This window comes from Coprinopsis cinerea (genome assembly GCF_000182895.1).
Source record: "Coprinopsis cinerea okayama7#130 chromosome 1 map unlocalized cont3.1, whole genome shotgun sequence".
In the NCBI taxonomy this organism is placed as follows: domain Eukaryota; kingdom Fungi; phylum Basidiomycota; class Agaricomycetes; order Agaricales; family Psathyrellaceae; genus Coprinopsis; species Coprinopsis cinerea.
The window spans coordinates 3,399,059-3,423,850 of record NW_003307544.1 but is presented as its reverse complement, the minus strand read 5'-3'; the positions used below and the strand labels follow the sequence as shown (position 1 = coordinate 3,423,850).

At 50.8% G+C, this 24,792-nt stretch overlaps 7 protein-coding genes across 7 annotated transcripts; 5 read left to right on the top strand and 2 right to left on the bottom strand.

Annotated features, from left to right (window-relative positions):
* Positions 1-1,620: 1,620 nt before the first annotated feature.
* On the top strand, positions 1,621-3,005 carry CC1G_00628 (hypothetical protein; the record flags this gene model as incomplete). The annotated part of the gene is made up of 5 exons (XM_001829397.1): positions 1,621-1,847; positions 1,905-2,061; positions 2,127-2,251; positions 2,306-2,706; positions 2,776-3,005. 5 exons carry the CDS (start codon positions 1,621-1,623, stop codon positions 3,003-3,005), a joined length of 1,140 nt encoding a protein of 379 aa, XP_001829449.1.
* Positions 3,006-4,427: 1,422 nt separating this feature from the next.
* CC1G_13752 (hypothetical protein) lies at positions 4,428-4,911 on the bottom strand (the record flags this gene model as incomplete). The annotated part of the gene is made up of 2 exons (XM_002912174.1): positions 4,428-4,485; positions 4,586-4,911. The coding sequence occupies 2 exons, from the start codon at positions 4,909-4,911 to the stop codon at positions 4,428-4,430; spliced, it is 384 nt and encodes a 127-aa protein (XP_002912220.1).
* A 258-nt stretch (positions 4,912-5,169) lies between these two features.
* On the top strand, positions 5,170-7,699 carry CC1G_00627 (hypothetical protein; the record flags this gene model as incomplete). The annotated part of the gene is made up of 13 exons (XM_001829396.1): positions 5,170-5,507; positions 5,565-5,703; positions 5,759-5,774; positions 5,836-5,911; positions 5,963-6,111; positions 6,183-6,213; positions 6,278-6,348; positions 6,401-6,440; positions 6,503-6,516; positions 6,570-6,653; positions 6,715-6,769; positions 6,833-7,036; positions 7,117-7,699. The coding sequence occupies 13 exons, from the start codon at positions 5,170-5,172 to the stop codon at positions 7,697-7,699; spliced, it is 1,800 nt and encodes a 599-aa protein (XP_001829448.1).
* Positions 7,700-8,495: 796 nt separating this feature from the next.
* CC1G_00626 (hypothetical protein) lies at positions 8,496-9,141 on the top strand (the record flags this gene model as incomplete). The annotated part of the gene is made up of 2 exons (XM_001829395.2): positions 8,496-8,735; positions 8,917-9,141. 2 exons carry the CDS (start codon positions 8,496-8,498, stop codon positions 9,139-9,141), a joined length of 465 nt encoding a protein of 154 aa, XP_001829447.2.
* A 1,091-nt stretch (positions 9,142-10,232) lies between these two features.
* Positions 10,233-12,839, top strand: CC1G_00625 (mannosyl-oligosaccharide 1,2-alpha-mannosidase; the record flags this gene model as incomplete). Its single annotated transcript, XM_001829394.2, has 15 exons — positions 10,233-10,316; positions 10,368-10,511; positions 10,540-10,711; positions 10,767-10,972; positions 11,032-11,378; positions 11,443-11,517; positions 11,569-11,587; positions 11,641-11,783; positions 11,834-12,037; positions 12,096-12,191; positions 12,241-12,282; positions 12,346-12,535; positions 12,599-12,659; positions 12,717-12,736; positions 12,804-12,839. The coding sequence occupies 15 exons, from the start codon at positions 10,233-10,235 to the stop codon at positions 12,837-12,839; spliced, it is 1,839 nt and encodes a 612-aa protein (XP_001829446.2).
* Positions 12,840-13,333: 494 nt separating this feature from the next.
* Positions 13,334-16,331, bottom strand: CC1G_00624 (hypothetical protein; the record flags this gene model as incomplete). Its single annotated transcript, XM_001829393.2, has 6 exons — positions 13,334-13,348; positions 13,414-14,215; positions 14,342-14,536; positions 14,617-14,640; positions 14,730-16,028; positions 16,180-16,331. 6 exons carry the CDS (start codon positions 16,329-16,331, stop codon positions 13,334-13,336), a joined length of 2,487 nt encoding a protein of 828 aa, XP_001829445.2.
* Positions 16,332-18,707: 2,376 nt separating this feature from the next.
* CC1G_00623 (hypothetical protein) lies at positions 18,708-21,081 on the top strand (the record flags this gene model as incomplete). Its single annotated transcript, XM_001829392.2, has 9 exons — positions 18,708-18,954; positions 19,518-20,139; positions 20,189-20,241; positions 20,302-20,454; positions 20,516-20,559; positions 20,616-20,627; positions 20,687-20,803; positions 20,862-20,946; positions 21,008-21,081. 9 exons carry the CDS (start codon positions 18,708-18,710, stop codon positions 21,079-21,081), a joined length of 1,407 nt encoding a protein of 468 aa, XP_001829444.2.
* Between the last annotated feature and the right edge of the window lie 3,711 nt (positions 21,082-24,792).

Sequence of the window (24,792 nt, the reverse complement as noted above, 5' to 3'; positions counted from 1 at the left end):
CTAATGAAGTTTTCAGCGCCTTGTCTTTCATCGATAACTTGGATGATGGAATGACCTTTGTTTTGTGGACTTGTCTTTACCGTTGGTGCTGGTGACTCGGTCCCGGGGTGGCTGGCTGGTTGTTTGGCTGCTGGGATCCTTGTCTGACATAGAGGCTTACTGGATTGCGTCATGGACTCTTCGAGAGGCTGCTGTACGAGCCTCGTGTCTGCCTTGCGATATGGTTGGACGTCGACTCCCGGGTGTGCTCGTCATTTTTTCTTGACTGTCTGGGGTTAATCCCGGAGGTCTTTGTTATTTGGAAGCTTAAGCCAACCTTTTGGAGGTTTCGGATGAGATGGGCGCTAGCCTGAGGATGTGAGTTGCGGTGTTCTGGAATGGAGAGATCATGGTGATAATAGCTACTGCAGGTTAGTACTTTGCCGATGAGTCCGGATACGATCATGAAAGACTCTGCGAGAGCTGGTGTGTACCGGACATCGCCATTGGAAATTCACAGGGACTGCAGTCTCATGGATATTTGGAAGTTACAAGGGTATAGTATAGCCTGCCATGCCAAGTTCACTGATATGAGGCCTTAAAGTCTTCTTCATTGGTACCGACTAAATCTTAGTATCGATGATCGAGTAGTTATAGCTTTGTTGGCTAAGACAAAGTCGCCGAACGTTCCTCTATCTGCCTGTCTAGATCTGTAAAAATGGGTCTTTTAAATTTCCAAGTTCCCGTCTGGGTGTATCAGAGTTTCCCCTTTTCTTTGCGTGCGTAGGTGATTCTCCTATCTCAACCCGGGTGTACCGCCGGGGTGGTGGCGGGCGCTTATTATTTCCGAACGGACTAAGCGCGCATCATGTGCGCGTTGAGACATTCCCACTGAATGCATGCAGGGATACAGAACTGCCTGGTGGCCTTGCTTGCGGGTTACATATTTGTCAACTGCCGGTCCTTTTCAATAACGTATCTCGTGGCTTGTGTGGGTCCTCTTCGTACCCTCGTGGGGTGCAGGGCTTCCCCAGGTTCCGAGAGTGTCGGAATCGAGGGGCATTTCTTGGTTTCTGGGGTTGTAGCAATTCTCGCGCTTCATGCATCCCTTTGAGCGAGATCCCAACACTAGGATTTGTAGATGTGAATTTCAGTAGCGCCTAACAGGTAATTAAGGACAGGTGGCTGTTCCACCAGTTGACATCAAAATGGATGCTCGTTCGTACCAAGGACTTCCTCCCTTCCTTTCTTCCTCCACAACGCCACCCATCTGCCGTCCGCGACACGGCCGACTACAACGCATTCCGATTGAAGGCAAGTCGCACTTCCTGCAGCGAAGATGCCTCGATTTGTAGGTCCTCTGTGGGCTTCATGCAGCCCAAAATCGATATCTCGGGCACCCCGCAACACATTTTCGAACCGATTTCGGGGCTCGCGCAGTCATATGCCTCCATCGCGGAATGCATAGTCCATTTTCCCATTGTTATGTGACCTTTTGTCGTGACAGGACGTAATGATATCGATAGCCCTGACTCTTGTACGGCATACTGCCTGAGGCTTCGCAGATATAACCTGGAGGGAAGTCGAATCTTGGGGAAGGTCAGAGCCTTCGGTGATTCGAGAGTCTCTTCGTCTCCTGAGATGCTTCCCCGCACTTTTTACTGCCTCGTCGCGCTCTGCTTTGCGGTTTTTGTGGCTGCTGCTCCGAGTCCTCAGGTTGAGTCTCTGGACCCAGATGCTGAGGAGTTCATCGAGGTTGAGCCTGAGCCTGAGGTCGAGATCCAAGGTGGTCCAGGTCCAGGTCATGGTCATGGTCATCACCACCCTCGCCCCAAACGCTGCAGACGTCTTGCTGTACGAAAGGAATGGTACGTCGTCGTATTGCCCCTTTTCACGACGTCATTGCTAATTAATTGGATGCAAAGGCGCGATTTGAGCAACCGACACAAGCTGCGCTACATCAACGCGGTCAAGTGCCTGCAGTCCACCCAAGCGCTTAATGCGACCATGGACCCCAAGTTCACTCGGTATGACGAGTTCGTTTGGAGTCATGTTCAGGTCGCCGAGCAGATTCACGGTGTTGTACGTCGATATTTACATATCTTCGGAGACATGCTACTGACGATTGTCGTGTCTTCTTGGCACAGGGTCAATTCTTGCCATGGCACAGACACTTTGGCTGGCTTTATGAGCAAGCGCTTCGCAATGTATGCGGATACCGTGGGCCGTTCCCCTACTGGGACTGGACCCGGGATACCACTGGTACTGCTCCGTACGTTCCCTGATAAAAGGGCTATAGCAATGGTATTGACGACCTCCCTCTCAGTATCCACGACTCTCCCATCTTTGACACCATTTATGGCCTAGGCGGTGACGGCGTCGAAGGAACCTACACTCCACCCACCGACTCAGACGGCTCTACCTACCCTCCCATGTGGGAGCTCTACAAAGGCTGCGTTGGCAGCGGGCACTTTGCGGGCACGATCATGCACGTTGGCCCGGGCAAGCGCTTCAGCGACCATTGTTTGGTTAGAGGGTACTTTGCGGAGCCTGAGATACGCGATCAGATGACTGCTGCGAATATCGCGTTCCTCCTCGGCCAAACCACTTATGATGGCTTGCGGAGTAATATGGATGGTCAGCCGTTCTTCCCGTACTGGAGGCTTCATGACGGTGGACACGGTGCTGTTGGTGGTGACATGTCGAGTTTCTACAGTAGTCCCAACGGTGAGTAGCTCGAATCCCTCTTCTCGCACTCCTTCAACAAATCAAATTTACGTTTCCTCACATTATTAGATCCCATCTTCTTCCCTCACCATGCTGGTGTAGACCGAATCTGGTGGGAATGGCAAAAAGCGGACTTCTCCAACAGGTTGTACCAGATTAATGGTCCTGTTTCGCTCATCCCTCCTCATGGAATGGTTACGCTTGATTACCAGCTTCCGTTTGCTGATTTCATCCCGGACGTCACGCTTCGGGATGCTATGGATATTCGAAGGGAGCCTTACTGCTATACTTATGGCTAGAATTCGTGACTTTGCGCTTTGCTTGGGCGATTTGGAATGCCTATTGAAGGGTTGGTTGTACGATTAGAAGTGATTTGTAGTGACCTTGTACTCAATACCGAGACGATTGTATTAACAGAAGACATAGGCCTTGGTAAACTGAATGGATCGTGTGTTAGAAGAATCTAGAAAGCCCGTCGGCCCGAGCCTCAGGCGCTCGCGCAAGTGGACCAAGCACGGTTTAAGCGCCCATCATGTTGGCCCGGGCCAGAGTGGTCGACGTTTGGTATTTTTAGGCTGGCGGATGCCTGCATAGTTGTCGAGTTGGCTGTTGATATAGCTGAAGGGTCTAGTCTATGTATTTTTGCATACGGTGGACATTCGGCACCGCAGGTGACACAGGTTAGAAGTATCATTGACATCGGATGACGCCTGCCTGCTCCTCGAGGACAGGTGCAAGGCCGAGGGATTGACATAGCCTTTGAGCATTCGACATTATCTCTATGAAGCACAGACCGGCTACAATTTTATCCCGAGATAAATATGAATCGCATTGGCCAACGAGGCTGGACGCAAGCTTCCATTCTACACTTGGGCACGAGTCGTTTCATTCTCAAGCGCTCATTGTCTGCCCGGTCGTACACAATTTTCATGCCCCATCGACTTGCAAAGATGACGTCTACACGTTCCCGACCACGAGTAATCTGAGTGGTCGAGTGGCTGACATGCACAGGAATAAAACCAGAGTTTCATCTCCCAACTTAGGCTGTTAAGCGCCTAAAATACCTTCATCGATGATAGGGTTTTGCTCGGTTAGTTCGGGAGGCTTGATGATATCCCCACCGCCTCGTCAATACCGCAACTTTGATTCAGGCTCAGGATGAAATCAATCGATCGTTTACAGCTTTCTCGCCTCGTGGTAGGCCTCGTGTCGAAAGAACTTCTAGTTCTGGCCCTCGAGGCCGGATATAGCGGTTATTGTGGTTATTTTCCGAGCCTGGAGAAGTCATTGTTTTTCGACCAAGCATGGCAACCGGGATACCCTCGAGGTTCTCAATTGAAGGAGTTGTAGGTGTATTGTGGGTCCGGAGAACAATGACCGCGCGTGAGGCCTTCCCGTATATTTTTTGTGCTCCAGTAAAGCGGCGATGGACTGCAGCGTACACACCTATAGGAAAAATAGTTATTGGATCGGAAGTTGCCCTTGCACTACATCTCAAGATGGTATTCAGTTCTTTCATTTGACCTTGATGTGGATTATGCGCCCTGGTATAGCTGAGCTCCTAACTGGCAAGGCACCGTTCACGTCAAAAGTCCGACTTGGAAGGTCTCGAAAGGTTTTATGAAGGCTTTCTCGATTGATTCATGTCTATACCTATACCCCAGGGGATCTACGGGGGAAGTTGGATCCGAAGAGGCTCACCATAATACAGCCTATCTCTGTTAGTCTTCTTCGACTCCGATAGTCTTCCCAATAGAACTCCACTGGGATGACGATCCTCTTTCGTCGTCCCTCTCTAAGCCCTGCGTCGTTAGCTCGGAGAATTCAGCCAGAGCTTCGAGCTCGTACTCAGTGAGTTTCGCAGAATGATGATGCATACCCCCTTTTGATGTTTTTGCACAGCTCCACACCTTGGGACACTTCGGGTTCTCTAGACCCCTCTACGGTGTTCTTCTGCTGTGCTGACAGTGCTGGTGGGGCTGGCGGTTTCTCCTGACTCGCTAATTTCTTTTTGCTGTGAGGAGAGTGGGCATCGTGGCGGGGGCGTGGCTCGAGCGCTTTGTGCGTCTTGGAAGGGTTTGGTGAGGTGTCCGGGGATAGAAGAAGGCAGCTGTGGAGGGCAACAATTATCTGGGCAGCTTGGGCGCCAAAGGAAGGATCATCACGGATATAATTAGGACGAAAAGGGGATTGTGGGCGGGCCATTTATTATACCGACTTGAACGTTTCAGGTTTCTTATAATCTGACTTCTCCCTGGCAACTCAAAGCCACTCCACCCCTTTCCTCTTCCCTTCTTTTTTTATCTATAACCTATAACCAATACCCCGCAGCTTATATTATCGCCTTGAGGACTCCGTGAGGCCTCCTTGCTCCCACCCCTTTGCCAACCGATAGTACCAACGACCCTCAACACCCTTGTCTCTTTTCTCTCCACCTAATCACATTTCTTGGGTCATTTTCTTATGCCTCATTCCGCGCCTCGTTTGCATCCATCACGAACCCCAGACCGCGACAAGAAGAAATCGTCTCAGAAACCCTCTCCAACGTCCTCGACGCCCAAGACGAGGAGATCAACATGCGACAGCGACGACAAGGCTTCCATCCTCAGCCGATCGACCCACTTTTCGACAGGCACCGCTACCGTCAACCCGGACGATCCTCTTCGTGGAGTTGCTGGTGACAGGGTGCGCCACGCAAAGTGTGCACCAGACTTTCTGGAGGGCATCGCCGTGCGAGACGACGCGCAGGTTAGGATTATCACAGGCGTGGAGGCGTCGACGTTCTTTGTCAAGTATCTTGGGTGCGTCGTGGTTGTCTTTGTTGTGACCCCTTACATTGACCGTGGTACATGTTGTAGAGAGCAGGATAGTGACGCTGCGGGCTTGCGGGGCGCGCCCACGACGGAAGACGATTCTCGAGCTATCGTGTTCGCGGTCACTGCCTGGGATCGTAATCGCAAATGCGTCGACTACTACATGACTTGGAGGCGGAAGAATGTATGTTCCGTTCTTCTATATCTCAGGACTGTCCAACTCATCTATCTTCGCACAGAACAACCCACTAAAAGGTTGATATTATCCGACAGTAATTCAATATGTGCACGACACTAACAACTGGTGCTATGACAGAGAAGGAGATTGAGGAAATCGATGATGAGTTCCGAAGGGTTGCCAAAAGGATTGACAAGGACTACAAGGCGTTCAGGTGCGTTTATACCACATGGGTCGTTGTTTCGCAGCTCACACGGCAATTTAGGCGAGCAGGCTCGGCGAGCTCAGTTGCCAGCAGCACCCTATCTCGTCGAAACTCGCGAAAACGCGACCGTAGCCGCAGTCCCCAGTCAACCAAGAAGACACGTCCAGAACCGCTCCCCGTTCCTACCCCTGAAGCCGAACCAACGCCCGGTGCGTCGCGTCCACCCATTTCATTTGGCCATACACGAACTCACACCACTTTGGCCATTGTGTGTGATTAGAACTCGACCCAAAGTTGCCTGAACCTCCTGCGTAGGTCCTTCTTACGATGCTATTCCTATGCTTCGGAGATCACTAACCGTGCGCGCTCATTTAGATCTGCTACGGACAGCGTGATATCGTTGCCATACCTAACACACATACGGGGTGTTCCAAGAGGGAATCGATGTAAGTGATCGTTGATTTGTTTCAGCTACAATTGATCTCACTTTCCTTTCAGTACCGCTTCTTGTCACCAATCCTGATCCAAGACTCTCCATGTAGGTCCTTTCTGCTTCCGAACACCGTTCTCTCCGTGAACTGACTGAATTATCCTCTCTAGTTATTCCGAGCTAGGTTAGTCGTGATCGTCAGCTGCTCCTTCTGCCGCTTTACCAACGTGTCTTCAGACTCCCCTATCGCAGCCCCCGAGGCATCCGACGAACAAGCCAAGCAACCCGCCGAACTCCCGGCGCCGACACCCCTAGTCATTTGTGAGTCTCCATGGCTTGGTGGCATCTAGCATGTTCACTGACACTTGCATTCTGCACTAAGCAATCACACCTCCCGACACCAACACCCCAAATACAGGCGTATCCGATCCCGAGCCGTCAGTGACCTTTGTTTACCCTTTCATTACTACAGCAGTAAACTCACGCATTCCTGCGATTAGATCCGGCTTGACACCTATCCTAAAGTCCTCCGCCAGCATCCGCTCGACAGAGACGCGTTCCAGCAAGTCTTCTCGTTCCAGCCGAGACTCAAGCCCGCCTCATTCTCCAAGTAGGGAAGATGACAAGCTTCCAGAGGAGAGCAAGTACCAGTTCCTGATCGTGCTATTGGGCGAACAATTGGAGAAAGGCCTTTCATGGCACGGGTGCGTCCGATCGTTTATTTCATTTCGCCGACATTCATGCTGACAGTTGTTGTCACATTATCACCTGTTCTCATGGACAGACTGGAACGGCAAGTGTCAACCAGGAGTCAGAACAAGGCGAATACAAAGGAGAGGAGTTCACCTTGGATCGACCCTTCACCTCAGCGCGTCGTCGCCCCCACAGCCTATTATCAAGCGCGGAAGATCAAAAAACGCTCGAATTATGGAAATGATTCTGACTCCGATGCCTCGTATGATGAGGAGGGCTGGAAGGACTCGCCGGTTGTACCGCTGAAACCTTTACTGGAGTCGATGGGGTTTGTACCATCGCCAGGCCAAGATCTGAGTGGGTACCATTCACCGCCTGTGATCCCACTTGGCATGCCGTTCAACCACCACCCCGGAACGGCCACTCCCCATGGCAGTGTGATGGCCTCTCCTGCACCCTCGGCGGCGATGCAGCTGCGATACTCGACATATTCCATGCATTCACATCATACGATGTCGCCTGGCTCTCCATATGTCCCTGCGTGGATGTCGTTGGGGAGCGCGGTTGTCGGGGGAGGGAACAATGGTGGGAGTCAGGGAGGATCGCATCCTCCTTCGCGGGCAGCGTCGACATTGGGAGGATATGGTTCTCCTTATATGCGGCCTGCATATTGATTGTCTGGATTCTAGTCCTTTGCGACTATCGAGACCTGTTTTTGACGCGTCTTTTGCGTTCGTTTGTTCATTTCGTTGAACATCTTCATTTTTTGTTTGCATTTAATCATCCCATCCCATCGCACACCACATTCAACCATCCATCGCACACGAACCTACATTTGTTGTTATGACTATTGCATTCACGACCCTAGTACCTTTGTGTATTGTTTTATCTTGGCCTGAACTACCGACGAGCCTACGAACGTTAGTCAACACTAGTAGCACTAGTAAACCCCATAACCACACAGATGCACACGCATATTTCGTTCGCTTCTTTCGACGTTGCATTTTATGCTATCGTATGCGTATTTCTTTGACCCTTTCCTTGTCCGGCAGTTGTATAAGTATTTCTGGCCAGAGGCTGGGCTTCCTAATTCGTGTTAACCCAACATTGTAGCTTTCCCTTCCCCCTTATTAGGTTTTTTCGTGGTACATTATAAGTTTAGGTTTTTGTTACCTTTGAACTCTTCCTAGTCACCAAACAAAGAAAGTATCAGATAGGTTGTATATGTACGTAGATAGTTATAGCGGAGCTCTTTTTGGACATTCTGCGGCAGACTGAAGTGGGTTTTGTAGCAGGCCGAGAGAAATATCATCGATCAGGGCTGACACGACTCAGTGGCTAGGCCCACTAGGCAGGGCTGACAGTGGTCATCGATTCATCGTCGTCACTCTCCTTTGCCACTGAAACTTGTTTGTCTTCCCCTGACTGACTCAGTTGTGTCAGCCACGTTGTACCGGAGGTATATAAACCATGCTTCGTGTGCTGAGTGGCTTCAGGGCATCTTCTCCCTCTTTGCCTACCATCGCCTACCATCAGCTCGACTTTAGCGCTATCGTCTTCGATCCAGCGTTTTTGTCGTTGTGTTATGCCCTCATCGCATCGTACCATCCTCGCGTCTATGCATCCTCATCGTCCTGTCCTTCGGAGCGTGGCTCCTCGATACTCGCAGGGCTAACGCTCTCGCTCGCCATCTCGATGCTCGCCGTGAAGGTGTGTGTTCCTCCGACTAACCTCTTTATGGTCCTCGCGGCTGGAACTGACGACGTTCTCCTGCAGTGTCTTGACATATCATGAAACCATCGCACTCGCCCTCCCATGAGCATCCCTCGTGCCATGAACCCCTGTCGCAGGTTCGTCCTACCCCGCCTCGTGTTTTATGCGAAGCTGACAGGGAGCGTCTGGCTCCGATAGTGTTACAGACTTGACCGCAGTCCCCTGTCTGCCCTTCGGTACCTCGACAGTCAGCCACTCAACATGTTTGGTGGTAGTCAGCGATCACAACCTGGTCTGCCTTCGACACCTTGTGACGGCTGCCCCAGAACACAACGCCAACGAGCCGAGCGCAGGAATACGTATGTTTCCACCTGCCCTTCGCAATGACTATGGCCGTCATTGACACTCGACCACAGGCACACGCGTCTCGCTTGTGCACAGCAACCCCCGTAGAATACACCGCTTGTAACAGGAAGCCCCGGCAGGAGAGATGGTGATGCGGAAACTGACACGACCTCACTCCTGAACCAGGGGGTTGGGGTTGTAGCCATCCTTCCAGCCGTTTTGATGATAGCCCAGGTCCTTCCCATATCATACATAGCGTAGTTGACGGGCCTGAGCAGGAGGGACGGTGATGCGGAAACTGACGCGACCCCTTCCCTGAACCCCAGGGGGTGTGGTTGTAGTCATCCTTCCAGCCGTTTTCGAAGACTGCTGGGTTTCCATCGTACCACTTGGTAGAGTAGACTGGGGGGTAGAACTTACCTTAGTAGTAGTTGTAGTGTACGAAGGTCGAGTCGGAGGGGTCGGTGTTGCGGAAACTGACATGCCTCGTATGGGGTGTAGTCAACCATCCAGCCGGTTCTGAGGATGGCTTGTCCTGGTCCGTCGAGTAGAGTAGCTGTAGACCATGGCAGACTGAAAAGTCGAGACGAGGTGAGAGTTGATCGGTTTGGGTTGACGAGCAGAGACTAACCGCGGTTTCGACAGTTTATCGCAATATTCGAAGAATGTCCCCTGTCTCTCATCAGCGCGGCTGCACCACAGGCCAAGGTTAGTTCCTTCACCTTCTGGAGGCATAGCTTTCGATTGACTGGCTTGCAGCCCTCGAGTGCATAAATCGTCGCACCAGTGCATCATTTTGTAGTTTTAGAGTCACCAGAACTTGCACCAGAAGTAGAGTAGTATCGCCTAGTCAAGGCAGGATGTAGCCTCATTGCAATGCGCATTGTCAAAGGATTGAACTCGCGACTTCCAACATGATCTCTCGTTTGATGGCTTGGCATTTCGGAGAAGTGATGGCATCATTACCCCGAAATCCTCTCTGTCCACCATCATGTCGGCGCCAGTGCAACAGGGAAATCCAATCTTGCTTCTTTACCTCTACGTTCTCTTGGACAATTTTCGATTTCTGACGTTCTTTAAATCAGCTTTAAACTATCTGAAGACTTGAAATCTCGACTGGATCGACTTGGAACTCAGTAGACCCTCTTGATGAGTGGTAACATTCGCACACGGAAGGGACAGAAGGGAGGGAGGGGTTCTCAGGGAAAGGAGTCACCTAAAGCTCAGAATGTAGTGCGTGATTGCACTTGAAAGCGAATATGTTAATTGACGCGTCCTGTTTAGAAAAGCGCTGAAGCCAATGGTCATCATGCACGAGCGTCCGAAGCGTCCTCGTTCCCTACAGGACTTGTATGGATCGCTGCTCTAGCTGGCTTGCTGGCGACGGCCTATTTGGTACACATTGGCTATTATAAAACAAAAGGGAATGTTCGTGAACTAACTTACTTGCCCATAGGAACCAGATATCTTCGTTGCCCTTTTTGACGCATGGATAGGGTTCTCTGACCACAACGGAGTCGTCCAAACCTCGTCCAACACTCAACCTGAACCAATATCCTGGCTACCTGCAGACGAACCAAAACGTGACGCGGTAGTGAAAGCTTTCAAGTTTGCTTGGGGTGCATATGGTAAGTTCGTCCTGGCAGTGTCCATAGGTCGCTGTTACTCAGTCTGAATGAATAGAACGCGACGCCATGGGCAGCGATGAATACCATCCTCTCAGCAAGGAAGGTAGCAACCTTGGCCCAGACGGAGGAATTGGCTACATGATCATCGACGTTCTGGATACTCTGCAAATTATGGGTCTGCAAGAGGAATACGCGCGGGCGCGAGACTGGATTGCCAATTCTCTTGATTTCAATAAGCGGGGATCGTACAGCACCTTTGAGGTGAGCGTACCCTAAAGGGACAGAATGCAACATTTCGCTTACGTCCCTGGCCATCGTAGACCACAATTCGTGTTCTGGGAGGTCTTCTCTCAGCTTATCACCTCTCAGGCAACGATCCTCTGTTCCTCGAAAAGGCTGAAGACATTGGAGACCGACTTTTATCAGCATTTGAAGACAGTCCTTCGGGATTCCCTCTCCCCTACGTCAATCTCTTGGAAAGACAAGGCTACCACACCAAAGATTATCCTGGAACCGTCAGTGTGGCAGAAATTGGGACTTTGCAACTCGAATTCAAGTATCTCAGCCACTTGACGGGGAACCAGGACTATTGGAGAGTGGCAGAGGGAGTTATGGAAAGGCTGAAATCTTCGAAACTTCCTCATAACCTTGCTTCCGTGTTCTTAAGGTGAGCGGTGGTAACCCTCTGGCCAGGACAGCGTCATCTGAGTTTCTTTGCTCTGTCCATTCAGTTACGAGGAAGGCCGTTATCTCCCTTCCACTATCAGCCTTGGATCCAGAGGGGACTCTTACTACGAATACCTCTTGTAAGTGCCCCAATCCATTCTCGCGAAATCCATTTGCTAAACCAAGCGCAGGAAGCAATTTATTCAAACTGTAGGATTCTTTTGGAGCACTTCCACGAATACTCCTAGCTTACAAGATTTCAGAACTATACCGAGCATATTTACCAAGAAATGTACCGCGACAGCATGGACGGTGTCGATCAATACCTTATACAACGAAGCCCCGGTAACAACTTGGTCCATACCTCCGAACTCTGGCCGGAAGAAGATGCGGAGGGCCAGATAAAGTATGTCCCTTCACTACCAGGGCCGACGACATCACTGACTTCGATGGCAGCGAATGGAGGCTCACTCCCAAGCAGGACCACCTTGTATGCTTCCTAGGCGGTTCGCTCATGTTAGGCGCTGTCAAAGCTCGTGCCCGAGTGGAACCAGTATCACGACCTCCCCGTCAAGAAGAGCTCACCGAAGAAGGATGGAGAGATTGGAAGACTGGTCTTGAGTTGATCAGAACATGTATGAGAACCCATGAAACAGCAACGTTGGTTCTTTCTCTGTTACAACCTCTGTTGGAGGATGATCTGACAGAGTTATTATAGCGGACTGTCTCCAGAGATCGTCTATTTCAGGGTACCGAGTGATGGGATGGATTCGTACGAATTTGCACCGCCGGACTGGTATATTCGAGGAGCTCAGTAAGCGGGCACTTTGTTTTCTGTTTTATGTTGCTCAAAGATGTGCTAGGCCTGGAGTACCTCCGCCATACGATGCTCGATACATGCTTCGGTGAGATGCCCATATGGGTTGTCGTCAATGTCCACATTGACCAATCTCACACGTCGTTCACAGACCGGAAACAGTCGAATCGCTCTTTATCGCCTATCGACTTACGGGAGACAGTCTATTCCGCGAACAGGGCTGGCAGATCTTCCAAGCCATCGAGAAGCACTGTCGAGTTGAAACCGGGGGCTATGCGACCGTTCTCAATGTAGATCAGAATCCTCCAGAGTTGGAGAACAAGATGGAGACGTTCTTCCTTGTGAGTACCATCTATTACCGCTCCACCTGTTCGGTTTCTTGACCTCGTACTTTGTATCAATAGAGCGAAACCCTGAAGTATCTTTACCTACTGTTCTCTGATTCGAGTGTGATTCCTTTGGATCGTGAGTCGAATTCTTTGGATGTATCTGATTTTTATATTAACGGTTGGCAAATGTTAGAATACGTGTTCAATACAGAGGTATGTGCAGAACCATCCTCATCGCTCAGCTGTGTTTACTGATCCCGGCTCGCCTTCTTTTTCTTAGGCACACCCATTCCCCATCATCGCGGGCAATACCTGATTTGCTTTCGTCCTTCAATGTAAACCTTTCCGTTTTGTCCTGGGACTCGTCTTCTACTCCATTTGAACCCTTCGTGAGCTTGCCAGCTTGGAGCCCTTGTGAGCGCATTCATCTCCCAAGAAGCGGTAGCATTTGGGCGTCCCGTGCACCACGCAATTAAGTCCTTTGTCCCTTCATTAAATTGCCCAATGCTCCCGGCACAACACCATCGAGATTCCACTTTCATTCCGCACTCAGCGCGAATACAACGCAACAACTCAACAGGCACGAGGGAACCAGGCGGTCGGTGAGGTGAAGGGATCTGCAAAGCCTAAATCAACGGAAGCGAAGGCTCGAGCGGTCATAAGTCCGGACCACTCGCAAAGAGGTTTGATGAAAACGCCAAGGTCCATGTTTACAAAATACATAAGCAAAGCACGTCAAAGCAATAGTGTCCGTTAGTACTAGTTTAGTACGTATAAGCGTATAGCAATCATCGTGTCCGTTGGGTCAAATCACAGGGCATATCCCTGGAAAAGAAACCAGTCAGTCATGTGCGTCAGGGACAAAGGGAGCCTTATCGCCGGGAACTTACCAAAGTATTGAAGCTCTCCGACGACCTCGAACGAGGGTCGTCGGTCCTCATCGATCCATGTCCAAGGCTCAAAGTAGAATGTCCCTGACTGGAGAACGAGTACCGCCCAAAGTTCTCCGGCTCCAAGTGCAAAGTGATATACTTTGTTGGAATGGTATGATCGTCAAAGGGATTGGGTCCCTCTGTGCTGAAATTCGAGGCGGAAGAACCAGGTGAAGGGTCGGCAAATGGATTGCTGTAGTTCGGAGCGAAGGTGGGGACAGAGTTTCCGATGGGTGTAGGAGCCAGTTGGGATTTGGTGTTTTCCGCAAAGAGCGCTGCTGCTGCATGACCGGAGACACCGCCGCTGCTGGCGGCGAGATGTTCATGCGATGGTGGGCCGTTGGGGAGGGCTCTGCTAGCATCGCCCGGAACACCTACATTCCCAGTACCGTTTGCATCTGAGAATGGGTCCTCAACAGTGCTACTAGCCTGGGAGGTGGTGTGCCGTTCCTCTGCCTTTGGCTCGGGAGAGGAAGCAAAAGTCGGGAGCGGCAACGTTGATAACCCGGACAATGCAGACAAGGCGCGACTCGGATTCGGGTTGGAGTCACGGAAAGGCAATTCTTGATCCTTTTCACGTACATCCCGAACCGCGACACCGCCGCCCACGGAGGACGGTGGGAGGGCAGTTTCCGTGAACAAGTTCCGTTCCAATTTTGCATTGCGCCGCTTTCGACGGCGTAGCAAGAACAGAACAAGGAGGATACCGGCGAGGAGTACGATAATAGCGCCGATAACACCACCGATAAGGCCTTCACGTCTGGGTTTGACATGTCATTGAAAACAAGAAAGGATCATCAGTCAGCACCACCCAATGATCAAGTTTGATATCCACCATTTGAGATATAGTAGGTGATATGGAAAAGAAAGGGAGACGGGAACTCACTTGGAACTACCGCTGATGGGCGTGACCTCCTCCGAGCCTGTGGGCTTAGGAACAGTGGTGACAGTGGTCCTAGAGGTTGTTTCGATCCTCGTCGTAGACAGTGTTATGGGCCGCCCCTCGCGAACTGTGGTCACCACCCCGATGCTCGTCCGCGTCTCAACAATAGTAGTCGAAACCTCGGTAACATCCCCCGATCTAGAAAAGAAGAGAAAGCACACATCGATAGGGCGTCAGCGTCTAACCACTGGTTTCACAAGTTGCAAAGCAGTACTTACGACACACTCAGTGCTTCCGCACCCCTACGATAGAGTAAACGGCGCAACAAGATTCGATCCAGTATCGTCAGCCCTCCGACATATCATTGATATCGATTCGACTGGGTACTCACAATGTCGGCAGAGACGGTCGATTAGTCGTGTTCCCGATACGTGATCTGGTTGTACCACCGGGTTGGGCACCTCCGTTGTTGATGGGACCTGGAGTGTTACTTGGACCGGGCGGAACAGCCTCTGTAGGGACCGGATCTGGTCTGGATGGAGGTTGGAGTGTAGTTGCCGGAGGCGGAGGTGGGGTTGGTCGAGGAGAAGGACGAGAAGTAGGCGGGGGTGGAGGTGGACGAGGTGGATCAGGAGGTGGGAGTCCTGGGGTATTAGGGCTGCTTGGAGTTGGGATGGGAATCGGGATTAGGGTCGGTGGAGTTGGAAGTGGGATGTCTACAGTTGTTCGGGGAGGTCTTTGCGGTAAAATAGGTGTCACGATGGGCGCGATTATCCCTGTGACAATCGGTTCCAAGATTTGGGTTACGATCCCAGGCAGTCCTGGGCGTTCCCGCGTAGTGGTAGGAGAAGGTGGAGCAGGAGGAGGTGATGGGTTATCGCCGGGATCGGGGGTGGGTAAGGGTATAGTTCCGGGTATCTCAAGTCGAGAAGTGATAGGCGCAAGAATAGGGTCAACAATTCCTGTCACAATGGGTCCAAGGATGGGCGTAATAATCCCTGGCAAAATAGGCGGAAAGCCTGGTCGGACGGTTTGGGTCGCTGTTTCATCAGGAGGCGGGGAATCAGGTCGAGGGATTGTGGGAGAAGGGTCGGGAACTGGGAGTATCGACACGACTGGGTCGAGGATGGGCTGGACGATGCCGGTTACCACTGGCTCGACTACCGGGTCGACAATAGATACGACGGGCGCGACGATCCCGGTTATGATAGGCTCAACCACTGGCTCCACAATCCTAGTAACGACAGGCTCGACGATCCCAGAGACGACAGGATCCACAACCGGCTGGACAATGCTGACGATCGGCTCGACAACCGGTTGCACGACGCTAACGACAGGCTGAACAATGCTAGCAACTGGCTCGACAACAGGTTCTACGATCCCAGTGGCAACCGGTTGCACAATCCCAGTTACGACAGGGTCTAGGACCTTCGGTATGAGTCCCAGTCCAGGTCCAGGACGAGGAGGCCGTGTTGACTGTTCAGGCACATCTTCTACCACTGAGCTTGAAGGTGGTGTATTGGCCTCATCTCGGGAAGTCGATGTCTCCTGTCTGTCGCGAGTAGTAACGGGTGGCGTCTCGACATTATCATCTGGGGAATCACCCCCACCGCTTCCTTCCTGGTCACCAGTCGGTGTTTGTTGGGAAGTTGGTGTTGGTATGGATGTGGATGGCACCTCGGGTAAAGATCTGACAAGCGTTGCATCGAGCCAAGGCGAAGTCGAGTCAAGGATCGAACAGCAGAAGACGAATACAACGAGTTACGAGCACCGAACAAAAGAGAACCGCGATGTCAGTGTTCAGAAGGACGACAGAAAGACCAGGGTGATAAGATGCTTACGACGAAGGGATCGGGTTTGGAGGAGGTGTGTCGTCCGGGAGTTTTGGCGCCTCAGCCTCGTTATTCGGCTGTTCGCTATCCTCTGGTTCTTGTCTTGCAAACTTGCGACCGAATACTGTTCCAACGGAAAACATGTGGATCGACGGAACCATATTGACCATGTGTAAATTGGGCGAGGGAGCAATAGCGCCAAGTCAATTTTCAATAGATCAATGAGACCAAGGAAAATAAGGGAATACTTACCCGAAGGAGAGCTGTCCTCTGAAGCAGCAGTGCGTTGTCGCCAGGACAGGTATAAAAGACCATTGGGCGCCATCTCGAAAGCTGAAGGGTCGAAAAAAGACCAGAAGAGGTGAATAAATTACACTTCAAAGAGAACGAAAGGAAAGGTATAAAAGAGTGGAAGGGGAGTCTCAACCGCTGTAGTACAACCGGGTGGTATACAGACAAGTGCGGGGAGACAAAAAAGCGGTACGCTCTGGCCAGCCAGTGTTTTTATCTACCGGTTTTGTATCAGCAAACGAATCAAACCGGAGGCGCTGTGAGAAGGGGACTGACCTTAATCGCTTCGCCACACTCAAAGGGTGTGATCCATCACCTCCGAGTCACGGCAAGGTGAATGATATCAGCAATCTCACGAGAGAACAAGGGGTACAAGCCGTCGAGGGACAATTGACTGGCTGAGAGCCGCTGAACCTTGAGTGTTTCGTGCAAGTCCCGTCATCTCACTCTCGAAGCTATACATATACGAAATCCGCTGGTGACAGAGAAGGGTAGTTCTTGTGGGTCGCATCTGTCGTCCCCTCTGGTAGCTTGACGACATCTTGATTCTTGATTTCGAAACGCAGAACACAACTGATGCAGGAAGATGGTCACTGGCTATGTTTTGTCGGTGGGACTCGTGTTGACGCCTGACAGGCCTTGTTGTTATTTGCATGATCTGATTGGTCGAATATAGCCAAGCACTTCATGTAGCCGTGGCCCTTGCCGGGAGGCCTATTAACGAGGTTGTTCCGCTGGTTTTCGAGGGGAGGAAAGAATAGTGAGAAGGAGCGGGACTCAAGGGGACGGGATAGACCCACGAGGTATATGTGTGACTCACCGATGCCAGTGATATGGAGTGTTCGCTGGACTAAGAATAATCGACCTAGACAAGGTGCTTCGGTAATGGAAAGGTGCCGTAATTGAAACGGAGGCCCGTCGATGGTCAGCGCTGCTGAGCTCAAGCTGCTTTCCAGGAATTTCGATGTATCAGGGGAGGGTTCAAAGACGGGAGTCGCAGAAAGCTTCCGAAAACAAGGCTATCTTGGGCGATCTACAGAGAGATGCCGGGATGTGATGTGGACAACTGTGGGTGGCCTCTGTTCAGGATTGGGGAATGGTGGATCGTGGACGAATCGACGCACGCCAATTCACAGGTTTGGACATGTTTTTTTGTCCAAGCGAGGCCTGGCCGGTTTGTCAGGGAAATGGAAAGAAGCGTGGCCATGGAACGTCTGGATGGAACCCAACGTGTTGAACTTCCGAATGGTGGTTTTCCCCGATGAGTTGTCGACTGGTCCGAGTCGGGAGCCACCCAGGAACGAGGATACCTTTCTTGCTCTTGTTTAGGGCGTCTTTTGACAGCGTTAAGCAGGTCGCCTTGAAGAGCGGAGGGTTTATAAGACGGTCCGCAGCCATCCAGGAGAAGTGTTCAGAAGGGTCGGTGATGTCCAGGAGTTCCGGAAATACGGTCAACACGCTCGGGGCGGCGCTAGAACATACCGACTCTTGGGATATTTGTCTTGAGAGAGATGTGAGCTCATGAGAAACGGAGAAAAGGTGGGGGAATGAAGAAGAACCTTTTTTTAACTCTAAGGACGCATACTTACTTAATTGCTTCCCTGGACGGGTGAGAGGTGGAAGAATGACCATACATGTGGGATAGACACTCCTAAACCCGAATCGAGATATGACAGGGCTTTGGAACATTCCTTCATTAAGATTCGAGCCTTATATGTCGCAAAGGCGCTTGTCACGCCGCAGTCTGTGACTGTGTTCGGCAGAAGATGGAGCAGATAACGAGTCCGAAGGCCCAGAAAGCACGGACAAATGGACAATATGACGAGACGTTGGCATGGATGCTTTTGGACATATTACGTTGGTTTGTCCGCTATTCTGGACAAACCCACTAAAGCGACAAGACCGTGGGCAGAGAGCAGGACTGAGGAAAGTTTTGCTCGGCGTTCTGCAACCATAGATATGTTCTGAGTCGAGGCTGGCTGGCTGGCGCAAGCAACTGGAGATCAGAGACGAAAAGGAGACAGTTGCCTGGCCAACAAACGGGGTTGGATGCCGATCGCGATTTAAGGTCCGCGAGGAAACTTCCGTTCACGTGTCGCCGTCAGTTATCCCCACGCGAACTTGATTGCTTCTTCGGAGCCCTGAGCTCAAAGCCTGTCAAGGGGCGCCAGTTCCCTTATATTTTGCTAATTTCAGCCAACAACCATTTGTTCCCTCCTTTCCTTGTCCCCTCATCGTCTGCCCCAATGCTCAAGCAGAATACAGATCGACGCCGCCGCACAACTTCAGACCCCCTCGCCCGCGCCCTCATACCCCCGCCCAATGAGTCCCCCATCGAACGCGAGAACAGAATCAAGGCTGAGGCAGATGCTCGCAAAGTCAGTGAGCACATCGACGAGATGCTTCGACAAGAGCGGGCAGAGAAGAAAAAGTCGGGAGTGAGCGTCCTGCTGCTGGGCCAGTCAGAGTCGGGCAAGAGTACTACACTCAAACGTGAGTATATCGTCTCTGACTTTCCTTCTCATCGCCCGCCACCCTTGCGTCCAACTCTCCGCGCAGCGGCTATAACTTTCTCCAAGAAAGTCTATGTCCATCTGCGTTAGCCTATTCAATCCATTCAGTTGTTGCTCCCGACATTGTGGTCATTATCGCGGCACCCCCATAAGGCAATCATTCTATCGCGATGGTGTCGACTCGTTGCCGTCCTTCGACTTCGGGAGGCTATCGCCATCGTGTGGTTCATTTGTCTGCTACTGGGGAGGCTGTTGTAGTTTCCAGTTCACGAGGACAGTCTGCTGGGTGGTGGCGCTTATTCCCCGGATCGAGATTCCTTGCCACTGAATGTCGCTCAACGCCTTGTTTGACAGAATTCCAGCTTCTCCATTCACCGGCGACTTTTCACGCTGAGAGGATCGCATGGAGGACAGTAATCTATCTAAATTTGGTGCGCTCAATAAGAAGGTATGCGTACCTTACCTCGCATGGGTTCCGGGACTCATTGCGTCTCCTGTTTCCTTCATTCCAACTGCACAGGATTCTCGAGGCTTTGGCGCCAGAATCAGATACCCTCGATGATCACGAAGAGCTAGAGTCAACCGATCCCGCCCTAATTGTCATCTCATCCGACGGTCGACCCCCTTCAGCCATTTTGGGAACAAGGGTTCCTAATTATGAGAGTTATCGAAGACGATTGGAGCCGTTGATCGAATTGGAAGAGCGCCTCATTCGTTTGCTCTCTTCGCAGGACGAAGACGAGGCAACTCGCTTGGGTCCATGTCCCCAGGGCTGGAATAATTACGCACAGCAACACAACGGCAGCGAGAATCAGCCCCCTCTAGTCAACGGCCGAGTGCCATCTGGACGACCGACCATCGTCATTCCCAGCAAGACCCAAACCACCGGCTCAGTACAAGTCAATATAACCAGCACCATCTCTCACGGCAAGGAAGTCGCAGTCCACCCGAGAAACAACTGGAAAAAGGCCTTCGCTCTTGGTGGCAATTCCAAAAGTCCGAAGAGTGCTCATTCAGGCGAAATTGAGGGTTGGTGGGAAGACCCTGACGACCCGGTGCATGCTCTCAACGCCTGCGCACCTGCCATGATGGAGCTGTGGCGAGATCGTAACGTCAGACAACGCCTCAGCGAGAAGAGGATTCGGTTGGAAGAGACAAGTGGATTGTAAGCACCGATTGAATTACTCTTCGGACTCATTTAACCATCCTCACAGTTATCTCGATGAAATACCGAGGATAACAGCGAAGAAGTACATCCCGACCGACGGTTGGTCCCTTTGCATGCTCCTGCCTTTCAATAAGGTCTAATGCGTTGTTTCTCCGACAGCGGATGTGCTGAAGGCGCGACTGAAAACTATGGGGGTAGTCGAACACACTTTCCACGTCCCTTTGGGTTCGAGCAAGGGGTCAGAGTGGCGAATTTATGACGTTGGGGGAGCGAGGAACCAGAGACAGGCCTGGGCTCCTTATTTCGAAAACGGTACGCGCTCTGCTCGTCTTACTCCTGACTTCTGAATTAACTCATGACGTTGAACGATTAGTGGATGCTATCATCTTCCTTGCGCCTATCTCGGCCTTTGATCAGGTGGGTCTGCTTGCATGTCCCTTGTGTGCTCGGCAAGGCTAATTCCATTCTTCTAGGTCCTGACAGAGGTGCGGTGGACTGACTTGTCACCCATTCTCTTTACTCAACGACCCTCATATACCTTTAGGATTCTCGCGTAAACCGATTAGAGGATTCCCTGCTCCTGTGGAAGTCCGTGGTTTCCAACAAGCTCCTCGCCAACGTCAACATCATTCTATTTTTGAACAAATGCGACCTTCTACAGGTATGTCAAATATGGTCACCTGCAACCTGGTGCTAAAGTACTGAATACACACGGTTAGGCCAAGCTTGACGCTGGTGTGAGGCTAAACCAACATATGGTCTCCTATGGCGATAGACCGAACGACTACGATTCGGTGTCCAAGTGTACGTCACTCGCGATACACCCGTTAAGTTGTTCCATTTTGACGAGCCTCGGCGTCTTCAGACTTCCGCAACAAGTTTGGTGGTCTTCACCAATCCTATACGCCTAATAAGGAGCGGGAACTGCACAGTGAGTGACGAGGTCACCGTTTTTCTCCCCGCCGGATATCTAACTGCTCCCCGTTGCTCAGTCCACTTCACCGCAGTAACCGATACGAGAAGAACGGCACTTATAATTTCAGGCGGTACGTATCACTGTCTATTTGTCTAGCAGTGGACGCTTTAGTGGATTCTGACTTGTTTGGGATTACCGTTTACAGTTCAAGATCTAATCATAAAGGGACATCTGCGGAACATGCGACTGGTTTAGAGGGGATATGCGAAGCCTTAATCCCGCATTTTTGTCGGCGTATTTGGTCAAGATCGCGTCTCTTTCCCCTCTGGAGCCACATGCGAACCCCGCCAAACTCACCTCTTTACGAAACCGATCGCGACACGACTCACCGGAGTGAAAACAGTATATCGAACCTGGAATATCGGTCACGGCTGTCACCATTCTTCTCGAACATTCCCAAACCCCACCTTCTCTTTTCCTTACAGTATTCAGCTGGCTTTCATTGTCCCATACCCTCGCCCTCGTTTTTCGCAAGCCTTTGGAAAACGATTTCGACCTTCTCCCACTGTCAACCTTTTGGCTATGTTTCTTCTATAATTTTCGCGTTCACGCTCTTTAGTGTTCGCTTGGATGGCTCTTGACATGCGTGCGGACGTTTCTGTCCGTTTTCTCTGTGCCGGCAACTCTGGTTAAGCCGCCGTTTGTCGTGTGGACGTGGATGTCTAATTGACGACAGGGGCGTGTGTGCATGCCTGTATTGGTTCCGCCCCTGGTCAATTTGGCCCGTCCCCGTCGAACGGTCAACGAAGCGCGTCAGCGAACGGCAGGCCACGACACTTGTCATTTCACAGGCTCTTGGTACCCACCCTCGCACCCGCCTATACACCGACTACCCCTCGTGTATACCCACGGCTTTCAGCTGGCAGAGGTTACACTATCCGCCTGGCTTCCCGGTTCCTTGGTTGCCGCCTTCGCCTGTTCCCTCCGTTCCTGTCGCTCCTTTCCCTTTCGATGAAAACATTATCGAACTGTCCTCAAGGGCTTTCTTTGCGTGCTTCCTTTTCTGTGTTTATGTTATCCGTTGTCTATTCCTTCGGAGCCAGATTCTTAACTAGTTTTACATCCCAAGTTTACCTCTATTTCCCTTCAATTTCTGTTATGATATATCTACTATCCTACATACCCTCGCATCGTTCATACCTTGTTGTTCTATATAACCACACATCCATTCTTCATTTACTATTACTACTTCTTACTATTACGTCTACACTCTCTTCTCGTTCCGTCTTTTATCTTCTTTTTCTGTCTTCCAGTCATCATCCTCGCTCATTCTCGTCTCTTCGTTCTATCTCTTTGATCTCGGTCCGATTTCGTCTTCGCTTTCTTCGACTCTTTCGGCTTTCGACGGCTCTCCTCTGGATTCGTGACCCACCTTACCTTAGTTTGTACTTTACTCTTTTTTTACTTAGTGTCAATTGCCCTGTAGCAAGTGGAAAATTTGATAGGCCTAATCATGATACGGATTTCGGATATGGATGGCTTTGTTCCTTTCGCTGGGTTGTGTGAGATCTTGGTCTACCGGTCCTGATAATACCAGGACTTGGGGATTGTATGCCGTGTTAAGAGGCTGACGCGTACTACTGCTGCAAACCTCCTGATCCGAGATGATAGACCTGAAAGTCTCCGGCCTGGGGTAAGTAATGTTTTCCGAACATCTAACCACGGACACGCATTTTTCGGTGAACCTTGTTCGAAGCTTGGGCAACGTATTACTAAGTTATGACAGAGGATTACTGGGTCGTTCATAAGGCTTCGCGGACGGGGATTGACTATTGGGAATAAATTGGGTTCTACATATACGTAAGTACAAGCGGGGAAATGTCGATTCTAAACTCTATGTACTTATGAGAGGGGGAAACGTGCACGATGACTGAGTTAATAATATATATATATGTCAGTCTAGACTTCAAAAAAGGTGTGGAGGATGGGAGAATTGGTGTACGTAGTAACGTACTGCATCTCATTGCTAAGATTCTGGACCGGCGTGTGGGGTTCCCAGTTGGCTTTAAATTCTACTAGAGTTCCTACCTTGCTGGCTGAGTGACAGTCCAAACGGAGGATTGGAAGTTTTTTTTTTTTGAGTTAGCTACTAGGAGAAAAGAAAGACATGACATACCGGTCATCTACGTATCTCTTTGATGCTACTAGTATGATGATCTATGGAGCCGGTGGTAAGTCGACGCGTCTAAGTGTAGCTGTAGGTACATAAGATGGTGCAGGAACTTCCATTTAAGTTTAAAGTGGATTTCGTTAGGGTTTCGTTATATACTTACTCACATATGTACTTCCGTTGTGTCAATATGTGGATTCATGAAGTACTAGTACCGGGAGAAGTACTTACTTACTACCGTCACTGGGTATGGAATTGGAATACCACCGAGGGGGACGTCTTATTCAATTATTTCACGAGATCGGTTGAGGACGGGATGGGTTGAGGTAAGTAAATATGGAAGAACGGAAGTGGAGGGTCCAGTGTATGTAAAGAGGATTTGAATGGGACTTGAAGATCTAAAAGTCCCTATGGTCTGGTCGGGAATTTAAATATTGGAATGTGAAATGAGGGGTAGACAACCCTAGGTACATACGCACCCTCTTCTCAACTCCTTTTGTTATCGGCTAGAGGAGCCTCAGAATGGACCTACGTCGAAGTCGCGTAATGGCCCTAGGCAGGCCTCTGTGGGGCTGAAGAAGTCAGGGAATCGAAGCGTATGTCGGGGTCTGTATCATGATGCACTAATACTACGTATCGACCCTTACCCTACCTGCTAAGTTACTACTTACGAAAGGCCAACTAAATAAGCAGCTCTGCGTGATCATGTTGCAGTGTATGTTGTACTCCAGTGAGTAGAGTAATTAAGCGCTCGGCGATTCCTGTGGGAATTTCAACCCGTTGAAATGGGTTCTGGTCTCTCGGTGTTGCTAGCGCTGCTGTAATCTCGACGGTCTGCTATTACCTCCCTCGAGGTAGGTAGGTGGGTTGGTTAGTAACCATGACTGTAGCGGTATGTCTGGGTGGAGACAGATTACCGAGGATGTGTAAAGGTACCTTGGAGGTTCCCTTAGCTTCTCGGTGCTCGTCGTTGTCTTATCTCGATGTATATTTGACTCGGGGTAAGTCCCGCTTCTTCTTCTTCAGTACATTCAATTGTGGTGTCAGGGGACGATGCTTGGGAACTGTATGAAGCATCAAGATTGGAGCTAGAGGAATGCCTGTAAGCGCTGGATATTGGGAACCCCTAACTCCCGGCGGTCCGCAAACGGGATCAGCGTCATCAACCAAATCGTGCCAGGGACAGGGAGGAGCTTGGACTTGTAACGTCACCGTCGTTCTCGCTGTTCAGAACCACAGAAGGCCGACATCGACGAACGCGACCCCGCGGATAGCATTCGAACTCTTTATTCGAAAGAGCCAACAAAGAATTGCGTCAGCATATCCACGGCTCACGATTCGCGTCAGACGTTACATACCTACCTCCTCCACCACTTCCCAAACCAAGCACAGGCGTCAAGAACAATGATTCTAGGAAACTCGGTACTAGCACGAGCGTCTTCAGGGGGTGTCCGACGCGTCCTCGTCCACCCAAGTCCATGTCATACGACGGTGAGCGGAAGTTTCGCGAATTCCCGTTTCGTGATTACATACTTACCCTTCGAACCGCCGTCGGCCGACGATT